The sequence below is a fragment of the Nomascus leucogenys genome, chromosome 12, assembly GCF_006542625.1.
Source record: "Nomascus leucogenys isolate Asia chromosome 12, Asia_NLE_v1, whole genome shotgun sequence".
NCBI lineage: Eukaryota > Metazoa > Chordata > Mammalia > Primates > Hylobatidae > Nomascus > Nomascus leucogenys.
This window is the reverse complement of record NC_044392.1, coordinates 61,464,996-61,492,466: the sequence shown is the minus strand read 5'-3', so window position 1 is coordinate 61,492,466 and position 27,471 is coordinate 61,464,996. Positions and strand designations below refer to the sequence as shown.

Sequence of the window (27,471 nt, the reverse complement as noted above, 5' to 3'; positions counted from 1 at the left end):
AAAAAAAAAAAAAAAAAAAAAGTATGCATTTATTCAAGTCTCCGAAACTCCAAACTCCCAAGGGCAGAGATAATCTAACACTGCCTTGCAGAGAATAGGAATTAAAAGCATGAATTTAGTGAGTTATGAGTCCTAATTTCACGACTATAATCTGTAAAATGTTAGGACCAAAATAACTCAGTATCTCCACTGCTGGGATCTTAAATAAAGGTGACTTTAATTGAAGCCCCAATTTTTTTTTTAAACTAAAAATACTGAAAAAAAAAAAAAATCTCCTATTCCTCAACATCAGTAGGGAATAGCAGGAAGCTGAACTTCTACTCCCACCTGGCAATAATAAGGAATAAGGGGGTAAGAGATCAGGCAAATCATCACTTCCTATCCCTTTCCCTGGTATGATAAAATCCAAGTGGAAAGCTGGGACTCCACCCCTATTATGTAGCAATCAGGTGGGATGAGTTAGCCCTACATTTCCTCCCTCCCTGGTGTCACAAGGGCTCAGTGGAACTGAACTTAAACCCTAAATCAGAGGTGACAAGGTGGTATGAGTTGGTACCCCACTTCATCAGGAAGGACCAAGGGAGAAATTGAACTTTCATCTCACTTATCTGCAACATGGCAGAGAAAGTCAGCACTCCACTTTTGCCAGGGTGTTGTCAGGAGGCCCAAGGGGAAGGTGAACATACACACCTACCTGGCCTTTATGTTATACCTCAGTAGAAAGACTGCTGGAAAAAAATGAAGATTAAATAGAATCTCAAGTCTCAGAATGTGATATCCAAAATATTTGCAATATACTCAAAAAATTATTTGTCAAACACCAGGAAAATCATAACTGACAAAAGACAATCAGTACATGCCCAAACCAAGATGATCAGATATCAGTTATTAGAAACATCTGAAAAAGTCTTTAAAGGAACCATTATAAAAATGCTTCAAAAAGCAATACAAGCCAGGCACAGTGGCTCACACCTGTAACCCAGCACTTTAGGAAGCTGAGGCAGGCAGATCACTTGAGGTCAGAAGTTCGAGACCAGCCTGGCCAACATGGTGAAACCCCCATCTTTACTAAAAATACAAAAACTAGCCAGGTGTGGTGGCACACGCCTGTAGTCCCAGCTATTTGGTAGGCTGAGGCAGGAGAATTGCTTGAACCTGGGAGGAAGAGGTTGCAGTGAGCTGAGATCGCGACACTGAACCCCAGCCTGGGCGACAGAGTAAGACCTCATCTTAAAACAGCAATACAAATGTCCTTAAAACAAACGGAAAATAGAAAAAAAATGAAAGTTATAGAAAAAAAGACAAATGGAAATTATAGGATTAAAAAACACACTTTGGAAGTGGAGATGGGCAGATAACTTGAGGTCAGGAGGTCGAGACCAGCCTGACCAACATGGAGAAATCCCGTTTCTACCAAAAAATATACAAAAATTAGCCGGTGTCGTGGCACCAAGATCACACCACTGCACTCCAGCCTGGGCAACACAGTGAGACCCTGTCTCAAAAAAAAAAAAAAAAAAAACCAATAACGAAAAATTTAAAACTCAATAAATGGGCTCAATAGACAAGAGAAGATGACAGGCAACAGAATAACTGACCTTCAGGTAAAATCAAGAGGGAAAAGGAAAAGGAAAAGAGAAAAGAAAAAAAACAGAACACAGTCTCAAGAACCTGTGGAACAATGAGAAACTAGCTAGCTAACATTGCTGTCACCAGAGCCGCAGAGTTCCAGGGGAGGAGTGAGTACATAAAATTTAAAAATTACTTGAACAGGCCGGGTGCAGTGGCTCATACCTGTAACCCAGCACTTTGGGAGGCCAAGGCAGGTGGATCGCTTGAGGTCAGAAGTTCAAGACCAGCCTGGCCAAAATAGTGAAACCCCATCTCTACTAAAAATACAAAAATTAGCCGGGTGTGGTGGTGTATGCTTGTAGTCCCAGTTACGTGGGAGGCTGAAGGAGGAGAATCACTTGAACCTAGGAAATGGAGACTGCAGCGAGCCAAGATCACGCCACTGCACATCAGCCTGGGCAACAGAGCAAGACTCCGTCTCAAAAAAAAAAAAAATTACTTGAACAAATAATGACTGATAATGTCCCAAATTTGACAAAAGACATAAAACTACATATAAAAAAACTGAGTTAATGCCAAATAAGAAAAACCCAAATAAATCCACACCAAGATACATCATAACAGTTCTGAAAGATAAAGAAAAAAACCTTGAAAGCAGACAATGACCACTTTATTTGCAGAGGAACATCTATTCAAATGACAGTGGATTTCTCATGTAAAACCATGCAGGCCAAAAAAAAAAAAAAAAAAAACCTGGCTCAACATCATTCAAAGGCTGAAAGAAAGTAACTGAGAAATGCAAATTCTATATTCAACAAATATCCTTCAGGAATGAAGGACAACTAAAGATATTCTCAGATGAAAAAATATATAAAAATTTGTCACTAATACACCTAAAAGTATGTATGGTTAAAGAAAATTTGCCATAACAGAAAAAAAATGTTAACAGAAGGAAACTTGAATCTTTGGAAAAGAACACTGGAATGATAAAAATGAGAGTAAACATAATAGACTTCTTCTCATGGATTTCTTAAATCATGTGAGAGCTTATAAAAAAGATCATATATTATCTGGTCAGCTATATAGACAGAAAATTAAAGATAATCATTTTAAAACTAGGAAGAGTAAAGGGACTAACTAGAAATAAAATTTCTATACTTCACTCCAAATGGTAAAATGTCAATACAAAGACTTTAAGTTACAAATAAATGTTGCGATATCTACAGCAACCACTAAGAACCTATTCAAAGCACTCCAAAAAAGTATAAACTACACAAAACCACCATAAATAAAGATGGAATCTTAAAAAGAACTTTAGGTAACTCAAAAGAAGGCAAGAGAAACAAAGGAAACAAACAGAAAACAATAACATATTTAAGCCATAACACATCAATAATTACCTTAAACATACCTACATACCTTAAATACTCCGAAATACATGAATTAAATAAAGACCAGAAGAGTGGACAAACTTAAACCATAATCCAACAGTAATACTATCTATTAATACAAGAAGCTTCAAACACAATAATATAAGTACATTAAAAGAAGATGAGAGGCCAGGCACAGTGGCTCACACCTGTAATCCTAGCACTTTGAGAGGCTAAGGGGGGAGGATCGCTTGAGCCCAGAAGTTCAAGACCAGCCTGGACAACAATACAAGACCCCATCTCTACAAAAAATTAAAAAATTACCCAGGCGTGGTAGCATGCGGCTGCAGTCCCAGCTACTAGGAGGCTGAGGTGAAAGAACTTTCTTGAGCCCAGGAGGTCAAGACTACAGTGAGCTATGATCGCATCACTGCACTCCAACCTGGGCAACAGAGGAAGATCTGTCTTTAAAAAAAAAAAAAAATTCAAGGGATCTAGAAGAACCAAAACGATCTTGCAAAAGAACAACCCACCCCACAACATAGCAAGAACCCATCTCTACAAAAAATAAAAATATTGCTGGGTGTGGTGCAGCCGCACATCTGTAGTGGTATAAGACACACATCTGTAGTCTCAGCTGGGGAAGCTGAGGTGGGAGGATCACCTGAGCCCAGGAGGTGGAGGCTGCAGTGAGCCCTGAGCGCACCACTGCACTACAGCCTGGGTGACAGAGTGAGACCCTGTTTTTGTTGTTGTTATTGTTTTTTAATTTTGTTATTGGCATCAGGACAGACATACAGATCAATGGGATGAAATTAAGTCCAGGAAAACACCCTCACATTTACCCAGTCAACTAATTTTAGACAGGTTGCTAAGACAATTAAATGGAGGAAAGAGTAGTCTTTTCACTAAATGATACAGGGACAATGGATATCCTTGTGCAAAAGAATGAAACTAGATCTTTACCTCACACACAAATTTCACATACAAAAATTAACTCAACTTTATCAGAGAAGCTGAATCTAAAACCTAACACTGTAAAGCTCTTAAAAGAAAAAAATAAGAATACATCTTCATGACCTTGGATTATGAAATGATTTTTCAGATATGGTGCCAAAAACAAAACCACAAAATATAAATTGGACCTCATCAAACCTAAAAACTTTTGTGGCCAAGTGCAGTGGCTCACACCTCTAATCCAAGCACTTTGCGGGGCTGAAGCAATAGGATCACTTGGACCCAGGAGTTTGAGACCAGCCTGGGCAACACAGTAAAATCCGGTCTCTACAAAAAAAATAAAAACATTAGCTGGGTGCAGTGGTGCACCTGTAGTCCCAGCTACTTGGGACGCTGGGGTAGGAGGATTACCTGAGCCCACAAGGTTGAGGCTGCAGTGAGCTGTGATTACACCACTGCACTCCAGCCTGGGCAACAGAGCAAGATCCTGTCTCGAAAAGTAAATAAATAAAAAACTTTTGTGCTGCCAACACTGTGAATATAACTGAAGCCAATGAACACACTTAACAATGGGTAAAATGGTTAAATTTTGTTACATGTTATTTTTCCACACACAAAAAACTTTTGTGCTGCAAATAATTCCAGAAAGAAAGTAAAAGACAACCCACAAATAGAAGATAGCGCTAAATCAGATATAAGGGTGCAGCACCCAGGGCTGGGCATGGTGGCTCACACCTGTAATCCCAGCACTTTGGGAGGCCGAGGCAGGAAGACTGTTAGGGCCCAGAAGTTCAAGACCAGCCTGGGCAACAGAGCAGGACTCCGTCTCAAAAAAAAAAAAAAAAAAAAAAAAAAAGACAAGAAAAGGAAAGAGAAAAGAAAGACAAGAAAAAAAAATTAAGAGAAGAAAAAGGGTAGAACATCCAGACTATCATAAAGAAATGACAACTTTAAAATGTCAAATAACCTAATTAAATAATGGACAAAAGTCTGAACAGACATTTCATCAGAGAAGATATACTAATGATCAATAAGTGCAAAAGAAAATGCTCAACATCATTAGCCACACAAGAGAAATGCAAATCAAAACCACAATGAAATACTATGTCACACCCACCAGGATAGCTATAATAAAAAAGATAACAATTGTTGGCAACATTATAGAGAAACTGGAACCCTCATACATATTGCTGATGGTAAAGAAAAATGCTAAAGCCACTTCAGATAACAGTTGGCAGATCCTCAAAAGATTAAATATAAGTTACCATACAGCCCAGCAATTGCACTCTCAAGTATACACCCAAGAGAAATGAAAACATATGTTCACATAAAAACTTACCACAAATGTTCATAGCAGCACTGTTCAAAATAGCCAAAAAGGAGAAACAACTCAAGTGTCCATTTACTAATGAATGGTTAAACAAAATGTGGTATAGCCATAAAAGAATATATTATTCAGGCCTAAAAATAGTGAAGTACTGGCTGACTTGAAGGTAGTGAGTTATCTCAACAGATTGTTCAGTCAGTTACAGATCTAAGTCTTTGCTCTACTCTCTCCTCATATTACTACTGCACTTGACTAGTTTTTTTAAAAAGTATTTAAAAAAAGAATGAAGCACTGATACATGCTACAGCACAGATGAAGGTGAAAGTCGACCACATAAGACCACACATTGTATATTTCGATTTGTAAGAAATGTCCAGAATAGGCAAATCTATAGAGACAAAAAAGTAAATTAATGGCTGCCTAAGTCTGGGGGCATGGTTTGGGGGTGAGTAATAACTGCTAATTGGTAGAGGGTTTCTTCTGGGAGTAATAAAATGCTCTAAAATTGATTATGGCGATGGTTACACAACTCAGAATATACTAAAAACTACTGAACTATACACTTCAAATGTGTGATTAACATATCGTTTGTGAATTAAGTTTTAATGAATGGCTATATTAAGATCAAATAGACTTCAGAACAAAAATCAAAGGAAACTATGTACTTTTCAGAGAAAGATCCTGAGGTGTGGCCATTTATATAAGAGAAATAATTTTATTTGCATTGACATAGGGTCGATTCTCATCATTTATAGTAGTTATATTCTATACAGTTGCTGCAAACAATAAATTAACAAATTAACTAAACTATTGCTCCTAGAGGAAATGCAGGATTAGGTTCCTGCAAGCCTCTGGTCACAAAATTTTCATCAACCAGTCAATACGTAACATTTTTATATGCATCTATATTTAAAGTCACTTTAAAACATATTGCTGAGGGCTGGATGCAGTGGCTTAAGCCTATAATCCCAGTACTTTGGGAGGCTAAAGTGGGTAGATAAAGCTTGAGTCCAGGAGTTCAAGACCAGCCTGGGCAACGGGGTGAAACCCTGTCTTTACAAAAAATGTAAAAAATTAGCTGGGTGTGGTAGCATGGGCCTGTAGTCTCAGCTACTCAGGAGGCTGAGGTGAAAGGATCACTTGAGACCAGGAGGCAAAGGTTGCAGTAAGCCGTAATTGGGCCACTGCATTCCAGCTTGGGTGACGCTCTGAGCAAGACCCTGTCCGAAAAAAATAAATAAATAAAATATATTGCTGGTTCATTAACAATGAATTCAAAGCCAAAACACTGTAACTCATACATGAATGAAGCTTATCTTACATGTGTTTTCTCCATAAAGCACACACATCCTTCATGCACTTAGGAACACTAGGGGGCACTTCAGCTTTATTACATTTAGGGCCATTTGAAGCAGTGAAGTCAACAAAAAGCACCATGAGAACAACAGGGCCACAACAAGGACACATATTTATGCTATGAGTGCTGAAAGAAGGCAAAGCATCTCCCAGTTTGACCTCAGCTGGGAATATGTGAATTGGGCGAGTCAAATTTTTTGCTGCTCTGCCCATGTCTGGGGATGACCGTGAAAGCACTCCAATTATTAATACTGGGGTTACAAATAAATTTTAGTGTGTAGGTGAATTCTAAAACACAGAATCCACGAATGAGAATCAATTTTTAACATACATTAAAACATACTTTAAAATACACGATTTTAAAATTTCTAGAAGGAAAAACATTTTTAACATATTTTAACATTTTTATTGTGGTATATACATATAACATAACATTTGCCATTTGAACTATTATGTATATATATTATGTATACAAGTATACAACTATTAGGTATGTTATATGGCATTAACTACATTCAACATGTTGTGCAACCATCCAACCGTCACCATGATTTTCAAAACCTTTTATCATCCCAAACAGAAACTATATCCATTAAGCAACAATTGCCCATTCCTCCCCAACTCCCATCCTGAACAACTCTCTATTCCCTCCCTGTTCTCCCTGCAAGCCCTTGGTAACCCTCTAATCTGCTTTCTGTCTCTATGAATGTGCCTATTCTGGACATTTCATATAAATATAATCATATATTTGCCCTCTGTGTCTGTCTTATTTCACTTATGTTTGCAAGGTTTACTCATATTGCAGCATATATCGGAAATTCATTCCTTTTCAGGACCGAATAATATCCCATTACATGTATATACATTTTATCAATTCATCTGTTGAACACTTAACATTATTTCCACCTTTTGGCTACTGTGAATAATGCTGCAATTAATACTAGCAAGTATCTGTTTGAGTCCCAGTGTTCAGTTCTTTTGGGTCACAGATATGTAGAATGGATTTGCTAGGTCACATGCTAATTTTATGCTGAACTTTCTGAGGAACCACCAAACTGTTTCCCACAGTGGCAGCACCATTTTACATTCCACCAGCAATATAGGACTCTAATTTCTCCACATCCTTACCAACACTTTGTTGTTTTTTAACTAGAGCCATCCTAGCAGGTGTGAGGTGGTATCTGTGAAGTGGTATCTCCTTGTGGTTTTGTTTACATTTCTCTTAATAACAAATGATCTAGTGTATCATTATCCAATATATGACTTACAAATACTTTCTCCCATTCTGCAGGTTTTCTTTTCACTTTTTTAATAATGGCCTTCAATGTACAAAAGTTTTACATTTTGATCAAGTCCGACTTACTATTTTTTCTTTAGTTGCTCATGCTTTATTTAGGTTGTTACTTGTCTTTGTTTTGTTTTTGTAGAGACAGGATCTCACTATGTTGCCCAAGCTGGTCTCAAACTCCTGGCCCCAAGCAATTCTCCCACCTCAGCCTACCAAAGTGCTATGATTACATGCGTAAGCCACCATGCCCAGCCTGTTGATATATTTTGAGTTAACTTTTGCATATGGTGTGAAGTAGGGGTACGACTTTATTCCTTTGCATGTGAAAATCCAGTTGTACCAACATCCTTTTTTTGTTTTGAGACAGGGTCTCGCTCTGTCAGTGCACTGCAGTGCAGTAACACAATCACAGGTCAATGCAGCCTCAACCTCCCCAGGTTCAAACAATCCTGCCTCAACCTCCCAAGTACTTACCAGGGACCACAGATGTGAACCACATCTGGCTTTTCTTTTTTGAGATGGAGTCTCACTCTGTTGCCAGGCTGGAGTGCAGTGGCACGATCTCGGCTCACTGCAACCTCCGCCTCCTGGGTTCAAGCGATTCTCCGCCTCAGCCTCCCAAGTAGCGGGATTACAAGCATGCACCACCATGCCCAGCTCATTTTTGTATTTTTAGTAGAGATGGGGTTTCACCAGGTTGGCCACGATGGTCTCGATCTCCTGACCTCGTGATCTGCCCACCTTGGCCTCCCAAAGTGTTGGGATTACAAGTGTGAGCCACTGCACCTGGCCATTTTTTTTTTTTTTTTTTAGAGACAAGGCCTCACTATGTTGCCCAAGCTAGTCTTGAACTTCAGGCTCAAGTGATCCTCCTGCCTCAGCTTCCCAAAGTGCTGGGATTACAGGTATGAACCACCATGCCTGGCCCAATGTCATTTTTTGAAGATATCAATCTTTCTGCCACTGAATGGATTTGGCACCATTGTCCAGTATCACTTGGATATACTGGAAGGACAGATAAAGTATTAACACAGGTTATGTGTTGGGGGAGACAGGAACTGGATGAGGATAAGGAGTGGGAGGGAGGCTTCTCAATATCCAGCTTCGTATACTTATTTAACTTTTTAACCAGTGTGAAAATACTGTTGACTCAAAAGCTAAAATAAATTTAACATTTTAAAACACAATTGCTAGGCAAGCCACAAAATAGGATATATCTCTGACAAAAGAGTCATGATTGGAATTTATAAAGAATCCTACAAAAGCATTGGAAAAAAAGGTAGACAAACCACAGGGGAAAATGTGAGCACAACCCAAACAGGCAACTACAAAAAATGATATTCAAAGGCCAATAGCCATACAAAAAGATGTTGGACTTTACCGGTTCTCACGGATCTGCAAATTAAACTATAATGCTAGTTTACTTAAGTACTTGAACAAACTTAACTTTTCAAAATTATGAAATCAAACTAACTATAAATTAATGACATCCACCTTAAAAATGACTAATCAGATTCTACGAACTCAGGACAAAAACAGAAAATTGGCAGCCTAACTGGTATTATTTGGTCAGCATAGAGTTGTTGTTGTTGTTGTTGTTATTGTTAGGCAGTCTCACTCTCTTGCCCAGGTTGGATGGAGTGCAATGGCACCATCTCGGCTCACTGCAACCTCCACCTCCCAGGTTCAAGCAATTATCGTGCCTCAGCCTCCCGGGCAGCTGGGATTACAGGCATGTGCCACCACACCTGGCTAATTTCTGTATTTTTAGGTAGAGATAGGGTTTCACCATGTTGGCCAGGCTGGTCTTGAACTCCTGACCTCAAGTGGTTCGCCCACCTCAGCCGCCCAAAGTGCTGGGATTACAGGTGTGAGCCACCATGCCTGCCAAAATAGAGTATTTTTTAAATGCAAAAAGGCTAGGCAAGTTTCACTACTCTCAATGTCTTACACTAGTTACTTTCCTAGTTCCTGAAGGCATCTGAGTTTGTGCTATCAGCTCGACATGGAAAGGCCACATTTAGGTATAATGTTACCACATTACCTCGGTAGCCTCATTTGTTTAAAAAAGAAACAAGGATAATATTATCACCCTGAGATAATTCTTTTTAATTGGGCAAAACTTCATTCTGCAAAATATAATGAGTCTTCCCTCTAAGAGGATTTTTATAAGCAAATAAGATAACACGAAAAAGTTTTAACTTTAACATAAGATAAAACATAACAAAATAACTTATGTTATTTTACAGACAAGGAACAGAAGTCTAGACACATTCAAATAAACTTATCCACAGCTAGTTCTTTCCTGCCGTTATTAATTCAGATAATCTACTTTGAAAGCATTCAACATAAATTGAAGAAGGAAAACAGAGAAGAGAAAATTGGATGGATGTCAACAGCAGCCTAGATTACAGCCAAAAGCATAAGGACTAAAATCATATAATACACAAATGAAAAAGAGAGAATCACCTCCAAACCAACATTAAGAGCAGAAATAGTAAATTTCAGCTATGACTAATCCTTTTGAACCATATTTCAACAAACATCTGGTTTACTGAAATCAAATTTATTACTAATTTATTATAAAATGTATTATACTGTTCTTTAATATAATCTCTTACCTCTCCAGCGAGATTCAGTGGGTCCAAGGTTCATTACATATATCCCTTTTATATGCCTCACAACACATGAAGGTTCAACACAAAGCAGAAAATGTAATATATGAAGGACAGCTGAAATGCAGTGCTCTTATTACTTTCAATACTTCAGATTCATAAGCACAGTAATACAGTGAAACGATTCTCAATACCTTACCCTCATATCTGCCCTATTGCAGACAAAAAACTGATGGGGATCTTTTGACTGACATTAGCTTTTTGCTTAAGTATTTACTTTGTGAGGGTTAGTATTTAAGCCAACCCTCAGTGATGGGAAAAGAAATGAGTTGTGTAATTTGAATTTTAGCATCCTATTAATAAACCACAAATGGATGACAGGCCAGACTGGTCCAAAATTCATTTGTGGAACTCATTCTGGCAGTCATTTGTGATGTTAGAAGTAGAACCCTGTAAATTCTCATTCTTCCAAATCTATTGTGGACAACAGGTCAGGCTGTACACACCACACTGCTTGAAATCTGATTCATAACCAACACCTAACACGTCCCATCAAACGAAAACATGAGATGTGGCATCACAAGGCATAGTAAATATCTTAGGTTGTTTAGGAAAAAAGACAGTATCAAGGATATTATGTAGGTATTTACACAATGAAAGAAAAATTTCCACAATTTTTATCTACAAATTCAAAATAATTGAGTAATTTTTTTTGTAATACAGGTCTACCAATGAGAAGAATAAAATTCTCATTTAATTGGGAAAATTTTAATTAAATCACCACAGGTGAAGAGCTATCCCTGTTTGGCTAACAAATGAGCCACTCAAAAACTTCTCGTTTGAAGAGCCTCATTTTCATTTTTTAGTTTTAAGAAATTCTGCTGTGATCAGATATTCCATTTTAAACTTTCTTATTTCTGATTTTTGCTTTCCTGTGAGTTGGGAATAATGTAATCAGTGCTTAGTCTGGGGTTGTCAACATAACACTGTACTCTTTCAGCACAGCTATAGTGTAAGTACATAATAAACACCATGCTTTGCCATCTAACTCAAAACAAAATGTACTCTGCTGTAAAAGCATGACATTTAAAATCCACTCACTCTTCTTTGAAATGATAGGTATGCAGTATTTTGGAAAATTTTTTAAATTTTAAATGTTGTGCTACAGCCATACACATCCCTATCAAGTTATAGCTGCATCACTGCAATTTGTAATGTACCAAAAAGCAGCACACAGTATTTGTCACAACTACTCAATTTTCCCATTATAGCATGAAAGTAGTCACAGACAATACATAAATGAATGTGCGTGGCTGTGTTCAAATAAAAATTTCTAAACACAAATTTACACTTAAAATTTTTTTTTTCTTTGAGATGGAGTTTTCACTCTTATTGCCCAGGCTGGAGTGCAACGGCACAATCTCGGCTCACTGCAACCTCTGCCTCCCAGGTTCAAGAGATTTTCCTGCCTCAGCCTCCCAAGTAACTGAGATTACAGGCAACTGTCACCACACCCATCTAAATTTTTTTGTATTTTTAGTAGAGATGAGGTTTCACCACACTGGCCAGGCTGGTCTCCAACTCCTGACCTCAGGTGATCTGCCCATTTTGGCCTTCCAAAGTGCTGGGATTACAGGCATGAGCCACCGTGCCTGGCCTCTAATAATTTTCATATGTCACAAAATATTTTTTCCCAACTATTTAAAATATAAAAATCATTCTTGGCTCACAGGTCATACAAAACCATGCAGTTGACTGTATTTAGTTCATGGGCCAGTTTGTCAATCCCTGATCTAAAGCAATGCCCAACAAGCCCCACACACAAGCACAGAATCTTCAATCAGAACTGTATTGCCTCATTCAAGTGGGGAGACAACCAAGGATCATCTATTGCTTGAGGAAGCCTATGAAACACAAAGATCAAAAGAAAAAAAAAAACAGAAAGTAAAGCAGATAATAAAGGGAACAGAAGATAAACAAGAGTAGGCAGAAGCAAACAGTAAAATAAGATGTCAAAAATGTTATATAATGATAGCTGGGCACAGTGGTACACGTCTATAATTCCAGCTACTCTAGAGGCTGAGGCAGGAGAATCACTTGAATCCAACAGCGGAGGTTGTAGTGAGCCAAGATCGCACCACTGCACTCCAGCCTGGGCGACAGACTGAGACTCTGTCTCAAAAAAAAAAAAGTTATATAATAGAATTATCAAATATAAATATGGAATCAGTATACCTGAAATGTTTCAAAAGTAGAAAGTCAAATGAAAAATAAAGTAAAATACATATTTTGCCTGGGGAAGAAAAACATTTGTATCCTCAGAGAAAGAAGATATTAAGTCCACAGAAAAAGAATAGCATCTTATAAAAATACAACCTAAGCAAGGAAGCTCTTAGAAATGTACCATGTAGGCCAGGTGTGGTGGCTCACACCTGTAATCCCAGCACTTTTGGAGGCCAAGGCAGGTGGATCACCTGAGGTCAGGAGTTCGAGACCAGCCTGGCCAACATGGTGAAACTCATCTCTACTAAAAATACAAAAAAATTAGCCAGGCATGGTGGCATGCGCCTGTAGTTCCAGCTCCTCGGGAGGCTGAGGCACGAGAATCGCTTGACCCACGGAGGCAGAGGTTGTAGTGAGCCGTCCAGTCTGGGTGACAGAATGAGACTCCATCTCAAAAAAAAAAAAAAAAAAGAAATGTACAATGTACAATGTAATTAATAAATTGGATAAAAGGGTTAGAGATAAGGACAAGGAGATCTTTTAGAATGTCAGTTGAGCAAGAAAACAAAGGGAAGGAAACTAGAAAAGATAGCGGAGAATATGAACCTCGGAGAGCCAACATCCAAATAGTAATAGTTCAATAAGAGTGGGAGGTGGGGAAGGACCTTCTGAAAAAAATGTGAAGTTCTCTTACTATAAATGAAGATTACAAGACTAAATGAAAAAGCATAATGAATTTTCAGAAATTTTTAGGAAAAAAACAATAGAAGCATATCACTGTATTTCAAAACAATGATAAATAGATGAAGAGATCCAAGACATAAAAAGATAAAAAGATCTCAAGAAGAGGTAAATAAACAAATGAAACCCAACTGGGGTTGTACAAAGAAAGCAAAATCAGAGTAGCATCAGCAACACTGATTTAAGACACTGGAAGAGATGCCTTAAAAGTTCTGAGGAAAAAAGTTTTAACCCAGAATTTCATATCCAGCCAAGCTATCATTTAAGAAGGGAGTAGAATAAAGAAAACTTCAAAAATGCAAAGGCTCAGAAATTATACTCTTAGTGACTCTTCTTTAGGATGTACAAACAAGGGAGTAACAAAGAATGGGGAAGACATGGGAGCCTAGGGCCTGTGTAAAGTATTAATTAGATCAAGACTCATCTTCCTAAAACTGACTTGAACGATTACAACCTCAGTTATTAGGGTGCATAAGCAAAGAATAGTGAAATTAAAAAAAAAAAAATCTGACCAACAGCATGGAAATGAAGAAATCTGTCACTGCCTGGGGTTGGGGTAAGGAAAAAATTTTTCTCCTGAGAATTTCCTTTTTTTTTTCCCCCACACCCACATTGTGTGTAATTCTGAGAATTTCTAAATACAAGCCAGCCTATAAGGTAAATGCTAAATCAATGTTTGACAATACTAAGATATAGTAAACTAAAAGTCTGCTTCAGTAACTTCTGTGTTGGTGGCACCTGACAGAAGCAAATGCAAAATACCCTTTGGAGGCTTGTTCCCTAAAACAAGTCTGGCAGATTTCATAAAGCCCTGGTGAACAGGCTCACTGTCTAAAACTATAAAACACAGGAGGACACCACCCACAACAAACAAGAGCAGGCAGAAGCAAGTAGTAAAATAAGACATCAAGAACATCAGATAATGGAATTATCAAATATAAATATGAAATCAGTATACTTGAGACATTTAAAAAATAGGTCGGGCACGGTGGCTCACACCTGTAATCCCAGCACTTTGGGAGGCCCAGGCAGTCAGATCACTTGAGCTCAGAAGTTCAAGACCAGCCTGGCCAACATGGTGAAACCCTGTCTCTACTAAAAATTCAAAAATGAGCCAGGCATGGTGGCATGCGCCTGTAATCCCAGCTACTTGGGAGGCTGAGGCAGGAGAATTGCTTGAACCTGGGAGTCGGAGGTTGCAATAAGCAGAGATCATGCCATTGCACTCCAGCCTGGGCAACAAAGTGAGACTCCGTCTCAAAATACACACTCAAAAACATTCACAGACTTAAGCAAATGCAGAGGCATACCATGTTTATAAATACGCAGACATCATAAAGACATTTTCTCCCAAATTGATTTACATATTCAAAGCAATTCCAACAAAAACACTGACAGGTTTTTTGTTGTTGTTGTTTTTCTGTTCTTTTTTAAAGAGATGGCGACGTCTCTCTTGCGTTGCCCAGGCTGGAGTACAGTTGCTAATCCCAAGTGCAATCATAGCACATTACAGCTTCAAACTCCTAGGCTCAAGCCATCCTCCTGCCTCAGCCTCCTGAGTAGCTGGGACTACAGGTGTGTACCACCACACACAGCTTAATAAGTTTTTAAAATGAACTTTCACAAGATAATACATTTTAGTATAAAAGTGAGCAGAAGGTGAATGGCCAAGGTTTGTCTTGGAAAAAGAAATTTTTTAATAAAAAAAAAGGAGCAAAAGGTCAAGATCAGTTGAGATAATCTTGAAGATGACCAAGGTCTATGTAGAGAGGGCAGTGAAATTACCTTAATGAACAAAACTTACTGCTTATTATAAAGCTACTAAGAACAGCAAAAAAAAAAAAAGGAGGAAAAACTACTTTAATATAAAAACATGAAAAGACAGCTCTCTAAAAAGTAAAAGTGTATCAGTTATCTATTGCTATGTAACAAATTACTTCAAAAATTAATGACTTAAAACAACAATAATTATTTCTCACAGCTATCTTGAAACAAGAATTTGGGAGGGACTTGGCAGGCAGTTCTGGCTTAGTGCCTCTAAGAAGGCTGCAGTCAAGATGTCAGCCAGGAAGGACTGCAGTCATCTGAAAGCTTGATTAGGATAGAGAATCTACCTCAAAAGCGGCTCTTTCACATAGCTGGCAAGTTGGTGCTGGGTCTTTGCAGAAGATCTCAATTTTTCTCCATATGACCTCTTTAAAGGACTACTAGAGTATCTTTCACAGAATGGCAGCTGTTTTTCACCCAGAACAAGGGATCCAAAGAGCAAGGAAAAAACTGTATATATGCCTTTAATGACTTTTTAATAAAGTCACTATTAATTCTGTTATATTCTCTTAGTCACAGAGACCAGCCTTGAGCAACTGGACAGCAACCATACAACAGTGTGAATAACAGGAGAAAAGGAACAAGGGGCCATCTTAGAGGCTGGCTACCACACCAAGACATAGGCTCAGAATAAATCTTCAACCTACATCATCAACAAAGGATCACTATACAGAATTTGTCAAGAATTCTTGTAAATCAAAACAAAATGTAAGCTATCTAAAGAAAAACATAAAACACATGGACAAATAATTCACAAAAGGAACATAAATAGCATATAATAAGCATTCAAATGTACTCATTAGTACAATATAGTGCATGCTGTTTACTCATCACTGGGGCATAGGCTTTAAATATTTTTCTAAAAATGGTATATTTATGTTTATCCATCCTTGTTCTTTTTCCCACTTCCCCGTGAGTTGAATGGCTAGGGATAGAGGTGCAATTTGCGGCCAAAGAAGAGACAGAGGTTAATTTATCTATCATCCTGAGCCCAATCTCTGAGGCTGGCTTAGACAGACTGTCATAAACATGAAAAAAATCAGTAGACCTATAGTGAGCTATTTTTAACGGTTTAACTTCAGTTAACAAGTACTTTCTTCATTTTTACATTTTACTAAGGGGAGGCTTTTTCTGAACTGTTATGGGTACTCCAAAATGAAGAACTATAAATGTATAAATCTGTCACCTACTATTTTATGATCTGACATTCTTCCCACTAGCCCAAAGACTCTGAGACATTATCATTTTCTTAATGTCCTTTAACAGAGCAGGGCTCAAACTTTCTGGTCTCGGGACCTCTCTTAACAGTCTTAGTTACCGAGGAACACAAAGAGCTTTTGTTTAGATGGGGTATGACCATCAAATGTGTAATGAAAATGGATGTTTTAAATATATTTTAATTCATTACAAGATGAATTAAAGATGAATCTTAAATTTTAAAATGTTAAAATGACGTTTATTTTATTACTGGTTTTGTTTTCTGAGACACAGTCTCACTCTGTCACCCAGACTGGAGTGCAACGGCATAATTACAGTTCACTGTAGCCTCAACCTCCCGGCCTCAAGTGATCCTCCCACCTCAGCATCCTGAGTAGCTGGAACTACAGGCACACACCACCACACTCAGAGAATTTTTTTATTTTTTGTGGAGTCGGAGTCTCACTATATTCCCCAGGCTGATCTTGAACTCCTGGGCTCAAGTGATCCTCCCACCTCAGCCTTCGAAAGTGCTGGGATTACAGGCATGAGCCACCATGTCCGGCACGACAGGTTTAAACAACACTTTTAAAAATCAGAAATAACTGTATTTCCTAAAACAAAAAAAAATTAATAGTGTCATTGTGCTACATTTTAAAGATCTCTTTAACATGTGGTTTAATAGAATATGGCTGGATACGTGCTTCTGCATTTAATGTTTCAATATGTTGTTTCTTTGAAGAATATAAAGAAAATCTGGCGTCACACAGCTAAGTATCTAAGAAAAGGGAAAAGCAGATTTTAATACCCTTTTCAGATCACTGTGTGGATATTTTTCTTTGATATAACACAAAAACTGAAGAAGTATATTTATTTTTTAAACATCAGTTGCAATGTGGCATCTCAAACCTTAAAAATAAGCTTTACTACTCTCTTGCGTTAAAATCTATTTATTGGCCAGGCGTGGTGGTTCATGGCTGTAATACCAACACTTTGGGAGGCTGAGGTGGGCAGATCAACTGAGGTCAGGAGTTCAAGACCAGCCTGGCCAACATGGCAAAACCCCATCTCTACTAAAAATACAAAAATTAGCTGGGCGTGGTGGTGTGTGCCTGTAATCCCAGCTACTTGGGAGGCTGAGGCAGGAGAACTGCTTGAACTCAGGAGGCGGAGGTCGCGGTGAACCAAGATAGCGCCACTGCACTCCAGCTTGGGCGACAAAGCAAGACTCCATCTCAAAAAATAAAAATAATAAAATAAAATACAATCAATTTATTGTTGCTCTGTTTTGCACTTATGCATTTCTCATTTAGAATATATTGCAATAAACTACACAGATCTTTGAAATGTTGACATTACACAATATCGAAAAATTCATGCTCATTAATATCACCACCAATCTCTTCAGGAAAGTCTTTAAATACCGAGAAACTGACCAGCTCATGGCAGCAAATACCAATTTTCCAAAATTCTAATTTTCATTTAAAATCTCAATTTTTATCACTGGCAACATATGTCAATTGTTTTCCTGGAAATGACAGGCTCAATTCATTCACTTTTGAGAAAATGGCTGCCAAATACCCATGCCTAAACACAGTTTTTACGTAAAACCAAAGTTTCAAGTAAAAATAGTTTTCTATGAAAAAAAGCAAATTCAGCTTGGAACTCAAAAAACTGCACAAGTACTCTTCTTGCACTTTCGTCCACAGCAGAAGCATTTTAGGCACATTTCCCACTTCATCACACAGAGCTTTAAAGATCAAAATTTAATATAGTAATTGTTACTGTTTCATAAAGGATATTAAGTGACAATGACATAGGTTTTTGTTTTTTCTCTAAGTGTGTGAAAGTAAACATGCAATGACTTTTATAGTATGGCTTGGAGCCATTATCCCTTTTTTTTTTTTTTTTTTTTAAAAGACAGGGTCTCACGCCATTGCGGAGGCTAGAGTACAATGGCACAATCATGGCTCGCTGCAGCCTCGACACTCCCTGCCTCAGGCGATTCTCCCACTTCAGTCTCCTGAGTAGCTGCGACTACAGGCACACACTACCATGCCTGTTTAATTTTTTTGTATTTTTTGTAGACACAGGGTTTCATCATGTTGCCCAGACTAGTCTCCTACTCCTGGAATCAAGCAATCCACCCACCTCGGCCTCCCAAATGGAGTCACTCACCATCTTAATTCACGCAGAGGTGACGGCAGTTTTATCCATCATTGCTTTTGCACCATTAATATAAATGTCAGCACAGTGAATAAGGCGAACATCAAATTAGTGTAACTATGAAAATAGCTTTAAACTTGTGCACCTCTAAAAGGGTCTCAGTGACACGGTCACTACCATCACCCCCACCCCAGCATTCTGTGGCCCACACTTTGGGAATCACTACTTTAAGATACTCTCATTTAGGACCCACTGAGAGCAGTATCCATGAGAAAAGTAAAAGTAATTAAACTCCCTTAACTAGGGCTTTTGATGTCATTATACTAGACATTATAAAGACTTAGGATTTAGGACATGAGTTTATAAGTTTTACAAGTTCTAGGTAACTAGAAAGATTTGGAACTCAAATGATTTATCATGCATGCTGTATATATCAGTAGACATCAGAAAAGCCTTTAAAACCACAATTTACCCCCCTGCCTCTTCTGTTTACTGTGAGATAGTCACAAAGACAATGGGGGGACAAATGAAAAATCACCGAAATAACACTACTGCAGTTTATTGGGGGCTTCCCATGTAAGCTCCCAATAAATGTACCTTGCAACACATTAACTCTCTTAATTCTCACAAAAACTCTGATGTAGGTATAATTATTACTCCCAATTTACAGATGTTAAGTAACTTATCCATGGTCATTCCAGTAGTAAATGGTAGAGCTCAAAAATGAATTCAGGTAGTTTGACCACAATGCTAGACAGAAGTTGTGAGAAGTATTTCAGCACTCTTGGACACATCTTTAATGACTGGTTGTTGATGTAGTACCACATGATCATTCAAACACTCAAGCTTGTTTCTGTTGAAGAGGACAGTCAGAAAAAGTAGAGCCTAAAAAGTCCCCAAACCAGTTAAGTCACACTGAGGCCAGAACTGTCATACAGTATACACACTCCAGGGACAACAAATTCCAAGGGCTCAAACAGAAGACTCCTCAGAGTGGCTCAGCATGGTCTGTGATAAGCAGACAGAAACACTATGAGGAAGTGCTCTTCACACTACACTCAGAGGTTTTCCCTCCCACTTACACATGATTGTTGCCATCTCAGACTTCTCATAGTAAGTTTTTTTGTTTTGTTTTGTTTTTGAGACGGCTTCTCACTCTATCGCCCAGGCTGGAGTGCAGTGGCGTGATCTCAGCTCACTGCAACTTCCGCCTCCAAGATTCAAGCGATTCTCCTACCTCGGCCTCCCGAGTAGCTAGGATTACAGGTGCCTGCCACCACGCCCAGCTGATTTTTGTATTTTTTGTAGAGACGGGGTTTCGCCATGTTGGCCAGGCTGATCTCGAACTCTAGACCTCAAGCGATCTGCCCGCCTCAGCCTCCCAAAGTGCTGGGATCACAGGCATGAGCCACTGTGTCCAGTCCATAGTAAGTTGAAGAATTCAGTAACAGAATGATTTTTCCATGGTGATTCCATTATTACTCCCCACAAACTATAAGGACATTAAACGTATGTACATACAGAATGTTAGCATAAAAGACAACAGAATCATATAACCTAACAGGATAGGAACTCAGCCTCTTCATATTGCAAAAGACCTGGAGAGACTTCCTAGGTTCCTTGCCCAAGGGTTACGTAGCTAATTAATAGCAGAACCCAGGCCAGGTGGTACCTCACGCCTATAATCCCAGCACTTTGGGAGGCCAAGGCAGGCGGATTACATGAAGTCAGGAGTTCGAGACCAGCCTGGCCTACATGATGAGACCCTGTCTCTACTAAAAATACAAAAAATTAGGTAGGCATGGTGGTGGATCTCTATAATATCAGCTACTGGGGAGGCTGAGGCAGGAGAATCGCTTGAACCCAGGAGGTGGAGGTTGCAGTGAGCTGGGATCACACCATTACACTCCAGCCTGGGTGACAAGAGCAAAACTCTGTCTCAAAAAAAAAAAAAAAATAGCAGAATCCAATGCAACTTAATACCAATTCATTTCTTCAGCTGCATCATTGTGCCATCTCAGAGGTAGCCTCATCTCCTTCAAGAGTTCATCTGAGAGTTTGTTCAGATGCATCAATATGATTCCTATTTAAAAAAAGATTTTTTGAGACAGGGTCTTGCTATGTTACTCAGGCTGATCTTGAACTCTTGGCCTCAAGTGATCCTCCTGCCTCAGCCTCCTGAGTAGCAAATCTGTATTTTTATTGATAAAGTACAAACGTATATATACCCACTACTGATAGCTATTCTGCCTCAACCTGAAAAAGCACCCCCCAAAAAATCACAAAAACACTTTAAAAAGCTCACTATTGAGATTCAATATTAACTAATTTATCTATGTTGACTTTGCAAATACTCCAACAGTAAACAGATCATACTTTCTCCTCAAAATATTTAAATCCATGTTCCTCAAAGTGTGGTGGTACCACCAGCATCAAAATCACAGGGCACCTTTTAAAAATGCAGGCACATGGAGTCATCACCAAATCAACTAAACCAGTCTCTGAAGAAACTCCCAAGTTAGAATTTTAATAAGCTCTCCAGTGATTCTTATTTACTCAAAACTTATTTATTGAACAGTCTACAATATGCTAGTGCAAAGTGAGACAGGCAAGTAAACAAAAATAAACATTTTAGATTTTAGCTGTTCTACAAAGAAAAAAAGATGATATATCAGAGAGCGACCTGGAGGACTACTTTAAAATGAGAAGTCAAAGTCTGAGGAGACATTTGAAGTGAGGAGCCCTTCATTCAAGACAGTGGTTCTCAAACTTAAGCGTGAATCAGAATCACCTGGAGAGCTTGTTAAACGAGACTACTGGTCAGGAGGTCTGGAATGCGGCCCAAGAATCTGTATTCCTAACAAGGTCACAGATGATGCTGATGCTGTTGATCCAGGAACCACACTCTGAGAACTGTTGATCTAGAGAGAACAGCCAGAGGGTGTGAATAAATGTATTAAGAGAAACAGGAAAAGACCAGTTAGGCAGGAGGGCATTATACTCATCATTGTTTCAAAATCACTTGAAAAAGACAGTGAATTAAAACCACTAGTTATGATCTCCAGACCAGAGAAGATGATATCTGAGGTTGATCAATAATATCCTGTATTGTTGAAGCATTTCTCAGTTACAAAGCATTTTCACATTTATTATTTGCCTTAGTGAGATATAAGTAAACAACTATCAGCTACATTTTAGAGGTAAACTGAAGGACAAAAACAGTATGAACTCCCTTTAGCGTAAAACAGCTAAGGAGCTGAACTATGTCCCCTAACACCCAATCTAGTGTTCTTTCCAGCACAGCTTGATCTTTTTAAAGAGCAAAGCAGAATGGTATATAGGAGTTAATACTGACAAATTACTTTCTAGACTATCTAAAAACATGGTGGATGGCTGGGCACGGTGGCTTATGCCTGTAATCCCAGGACTTTGGGAGGCTGAACAGGCAGATCATTTGAAGCCAGGAGTTCAAGACCAGTCTGACCAATATGGCAAAACCCCATCTCTACTAAAAATAAAAAAAATTAGCCAGGTGTGGTGATATGCGCCTGTAATCTCAGCTACTTGGGTGGCTGAGGCACAAGAATCGCTTGAACCTGGGAGGCAGAGGCTGCAGTGAGCCGAGATCGAGCCACTGCACTCCAGCCTGGGCAACAGGGCGAGACTCTGTCTCAAAAAAAAAAATTTTTTAACCAAAAACATGGTGGATTCCAGACTCAATTTGTTTTAGATATTGGTTAGAGAGAAATATTACTTAAGATTGACAGCATTTGGTTAGTCCCTTCCACTTACTCCTCCTCCTTCAAAAAGAAAGGATAAAGAAATGAAGAGGGGATTTACATACTATTCTCTCTCCTTCATAAATTTCAGAGAGCCAATTTCATAACCTCAGTCCCTCAGCCACATCAGTCAAACATAATCTGTATCTTTGGGTTCCCTCTAAATCTCTCACCTAACCCAGGTTCCCACAAGAACACTGAATCCTATGTGTCTTACTATGCTCATGGGTGCATAGACCACCAGCAGTCATCCTCTGAACACCTATTAACAATTAGTAGATTCTCCAACAACCAAAGCCTTACTCTTAACATTCTTACCTACATGTCCCAATAATGCTAGAAACCCAAAACATCCCAATCTGAAAACATTTTATCCTCCCTACACCCCAGCCCTCACCCTCACCCCAGCCCTGCTTCAGTGTCTGAATATGTATTAATAGCATTGCCATCCACCAAACAAAAAATGTGGAATTCTACATGTTTGTCTCCCTCACACCAATCTCAATACACTCCCCCCGTCCCTCCATTCCCATGGCCACTATTAGTTACTACTATTAATATACTAGCTACCATTTCATTAGTAACTACCACGTACCAATCACTTTACACATTTTATCTTACTTCATTCTCTCAATAACCCTATGAGGTTATATACTTTTTTCCCGTTTCACAAATGAGAAAACTGAAGCTAAGAAAAGGTCATCTGACCAAGTCGTAAGTAGGAGATGGCAAAGTAGATTTCCAAACCCTACCGTTCCCCCAAACCAAAATGCTTCATTCTGTAATACCTGATATATCATTCCTTTACTACCCATTCCAAATGTTAATTTCTTTCCTAGATAACCGCCAGGATTCTCCTAACTGGTCTCCTTGTCTCCAGCCTTGCCTTCCCTCACCCCTCAAGTGCCCTAAGTGATCTTTCTGGATCAGAAATCTGATCCTTTTATCCTCTTGATATGAAAGCCCTCCAGGAACATCCTTTAGTCCACAATGTCGAGGATACACTCTACAGGATGAATTCCAAGCCCTTTAGTGCAGCTCCACAATCCCTTACCTACAGTTCCGAAATTCAAAAGCTTTGAAATTTTAATTTTTTTCATTGGTTTGCAACAGAACCCACTGTGAATGTTGGGAGGTTATTTATCGTCTATTCCATTAGCGTGACATTCATATGTTTCAATGTAGAAACATTAACGTGTTTCATAGAGTTAACTCAGACCCTGATAAACGTCTCACATAAGAGACCTTGCCAGAAAAAAGAAAAAATCCCAAAATATTCTTAAGTCCTTACACCTGGATCCCAAGAGTTAGACTGTGAAACCTTTATCTTTTCAGCCCATCAATCTAATCTAATTTCCACCAATCACCTTACACATTCTTTAGTTCCAGGGATGTAGAAGGGTGTCCTGTGGCCTGAACACCCTCCAACCCAATGAGGTACTCATTCCTCAAGAAACCTGTTCATGGATTTCCTTTCCTGTGAAGTTTCCCTGACCTTTCCTCTATTGTGCCACAACCATTGTACTGAGGACTCACCTCCACTGCTGCAAGTTACATGTTTCTCCTGTTAGACTGTGAATGAAGTCTTGAGTACTTTATTCAATCCTAGCACAGTGCCCCAACACTAGGGGCTCATTAACGTCCAATTAGCTAAAACAAATTCATGCCCAGCTTTCCCTAAACTCTCAATTTCCTTCAAAGTTCATTTCTCCTTCATCCCCAAACCTTAGGATTTTCCCTAACCATGCAATCCACCTTCCTAGTTTCTCCTTCCCAATGTCATCTTACAATTTTCTGCCAGGCGCCTTCTCTGGACCCCATGCTCTCCAACATATTATCCACCTCCATTTAATCCATAGTCCTCCTCTCTCCTATCTGCTAACAGGCCGAGTCCCCTCCCTCCAAAGCAATCCATCTTCACTGCCCTTACCTCTTACCTACTTCCTCAACACCTCGCTGGCCCGGGCCCTTCCAGCCAAAACGTTTCCTCACAACGTGTTTCCCAAATCTCCCTTCTCTCACTGTACGGGTCTGCCAGCTCCAGAACCAGCGCTCGGCCAGGTTCCGCACATCACAAACCCTCCCTCGCAGCCAGTGTCCCCTCCCCCAGCCTCTCGCAGCCGGCACCCCTCCCTTCATGCTCCCCTTATCTCTTGCGGTCCAGCTTCTCTGGAAAGTGTCCCAGGGGCGAGTCTTTCACCTTAGAGACCCCTTGGGATCGCGCCTGTCCGAGCAGCCCCAGGCCCCAGCACCTCCGTCCCCAGCTCCTCTAGGGTTGCGCAAATCCCTTGCGGCCCAGATGCCAGGCAGGGCCTCCGGCTCACCTTGCTGGATGTCGCCGTTGCTGCCCCCCGGGATGGGCACGCTGAGCTGGCGCTCCGGCTCGGGCAGGCAGCGCAGGCAGAAGGAGTGAAGACAGGGCAGCAGCTTGGGCTCCGCCTCACGCCGGCTCTGCAAGCTCTGCTGACACACGGCGCAGGTGTCCAGGAGCGAGGCTGGCGGTCCAGGAGGCGGCCCTGCCGAGGGACCCGGAGCGGGAGCCGAGGCTGGAGCTGGAGCCGGCGTCGATACTGCGCCCCCGGGAACTCCAGGGCCCACTGAGGCCGCAGGGGATGAAGCAGCCTGGGCCGAGCCCGAGGAGGCCGCGGCCACCCCCCCGTCGTCGGGCCCGGCCGCGCCGCCCTCAGCGCCGGCCCTGCCGCCTTCCTCCTCCTCCTCCTCCACCAGCACCGCGGTGAGAGGCGGCTCCGCCTCCTGCGCCGCGGGCCCGGCGGCCCCGGCAGTTACCGGCGCGCTGCCGCTGCCCCCGCCGCCGCTCTCAGCCTCGCCGCCGCCTTTGTTTTCCGCCATGTTTTCCTCTTTGAACCCGCCGGACCGCCCCGCGCCGCCCGCCGCCCGCGTCGCCGCCGCCGCCCCCAGCCCCAGCCGCAGCCGCAGCAAGAGCGGCAGCCGAGAGCGAGCGAGAGAGCGAACCAACGAGAGCGCGCGCGCACGCAGCGCCCCCGCCCTCGCGTCGCGCGTTTGAAGGAGGGCGGTTGCGGCACGCGCACGTACGCACGGGCCTCCTCCCGAGGGAGGCGGGAACTCGGTGCGCGGGCGCGGAGCGGTCCCGGACCCTCGAAGCCGGTGCTTTGCGTCAGTGCCGCGGCTCTTTAACCCGAAGGGAGATTTTTAAAGCCAGAGGTCGTTGACGCTTGGTAGCCTTTGGGTGGGGTTGGTTATGAACTCCGACACAGCGGTGGTGCGTACGTCAGAGTGGAAGCCGGGCCGGTTCCGGTCCCTGCGAGCGTGTCCCGGGCGTCTCCGCGGAAGCTTCACCTGCCGCGCCGCTCGATGGCCAGCGCCTCCTGGGTCTCTGCTGTGCGTAGACCAGCCGCGTTCATTTGGGTGGCAGTGGAGCACTAAAGCGGGGCTTTTTGTTTGTTTGTTTTTGCTTTTGCTTTTTGTTTTTGAACTGAGGATCTACCAGAAATAGGCTGAAAAGACCGAGTGAGGAAGAAACTCTTTAGCAGCTATTTATGGCATCTTAAGGTGATTCTCAGGAGTTGCTATACGTATCAGAATCAACGGAGGAGTTTTTCGAAGCAGAGGTGCCAGGGCCAGTCCCCAGACCTGAATCAGGAAGTGAGGGAGAGAGCCGACCGAGGGGGAAAAGTCCCTTCAACTGATTCTAATGTATGTCAGTTTGGAGAGCCACGGATATAACCAATACTGCGTCCTTCTGAGGTCCCACTTTAAGTGTCCTGGGTTGAGCTGGGTGACAAATGCCCTTACAACAATGGTAGTAGAAGCTTAGTGGCTCACGCCTGTAATCCCAGCACTTTGGGAGGCCGAGGCGGGCAGATCACTTGAGGTCAGGAGTTCGTGGCCAGCCTGGCCAATATGGTGAAACCCCGTCTCTACTAAAAATATAAAAATTAGCCGGGTGTGAGGGCGTGCGCCTGTAATCCGAGCTACTCAGGAGGCTGAGGCAGGAGAATGGCTTGAACCCGGCAAGAGGCGGAGGCTGCAGTGAGCCGAGATTGCGCCACTGCACTCCAGCCTGGGCGACAGAGCGAAACTCCGTCTCAAAAAAAAAGGAAAAGCTTTCAGAAAGTTGCCTTTTTATTTGGAAAAAAGAAAAGGTATTTGGAGGATTTTATATAGTGCAACAACTGTTTTAGTGTTAAGATCATGAAATGCTTTGGTCTCCTGTTATTGTTCCCAAGAAAGGTGCTGTAAGTCCTTAAACCACGTGAAAACTTTTTTTTTTTTGAGACCTCCTCGTTCTGTCACCCTGGCTGAAGTGCAGTGGCGTGATCACATTTCACTGCAGGGTCGACTTCCCAGGCTCAAGCCGTGCTCCTCCCAATTACCTGGGACCGTAGATGCACGCCACCATGCCTTAGCTGATCTTGAAGAGGCTGGGGTCTCACCATGTTGCCCAGGCTGAAACTCCTGGGCCCGAGCGATTGGCCTGCCTCAGCCGCTGGAAGTGCTAGGATTACAGGCATGAGCCACTGCGCCCAGCCTCCTGAAAATTTTTTAAAACTTATTCAAAAATGTTTCCTGACCTCTTTATTGTCATAGTGTTTTAGAGACACACTGGGATTACAAAACAGAGGAGCTCCCTGCATTCAAGGGGTTTACAATCTAATAGAGAAAGATTGAGAATAGATGTATGCCAGGGAGAGGTAAGTGCTGTGAAGAAAAAAATAAGTGGGGTAAAAGGGATTAGAGGTGATTGAAGAAGGCCCCTGTTGATGAGATAAAGGAACCTGTCTTGCAGAAGAGCAGGTAGAGGAACACATAGCAAGTGCAAAGGGCCTGAGGGAAATGGATTCTTGGCTTGTTAGAGGAGGAGTCAGTGTGGCTGGAGTGGCCTGAGCAAGGGAGAGAATAGTAGGACATGAGATAAGAGAGTTATTAAGGGAGCCAGGTCATGTACAGAAATGGTCAATTTTTTTTTAACTTTTGTGCCCTTTAAAAGAATTTTGGAAAGCTGTTTTCTTTCCTCAAACATTATAAGTTGACTAAATTTTTTCAGAAGTTTAAGTAGTTGCAGAGTGTAATT

The 27,471-nt window shown here is 40.9% G+C and overlaps 1 protein-coding gene across 4 annotated transcripts in view; it reads right to left on the bottom strand.

The window, feature by feature from the left end:
• TRIM33 (tripartite motif containing 33) overlaps positions 1 to 25,389 on the bottom strand; it is a 124,118-nt gene extending 98,729 nt beyond the window's left edge. For 2 of the 4 annotated variants that reach the window (XM_012500551.2, XM_030824795.1), the window contains exon 1: positions 24,743 to 25,389. In XM_012500551.2, the coding sequence (XP_012356005.2) occupies positions 24,743 to 25,268 (526 nt within the window). In that variant the 5' untranslated portion in view covers positions 25,269 to 25,389. The remainder of the gene's footprint in view (positions 1 to 24,742) is intronic. The other 2 variants (XM_030824796.1, XM_030824797.1) reach the window with 1 other exon arrangement.
• Between the last annotated feature and the right edge of the window lie 2,082 nt (positions 25,390 to 27,471).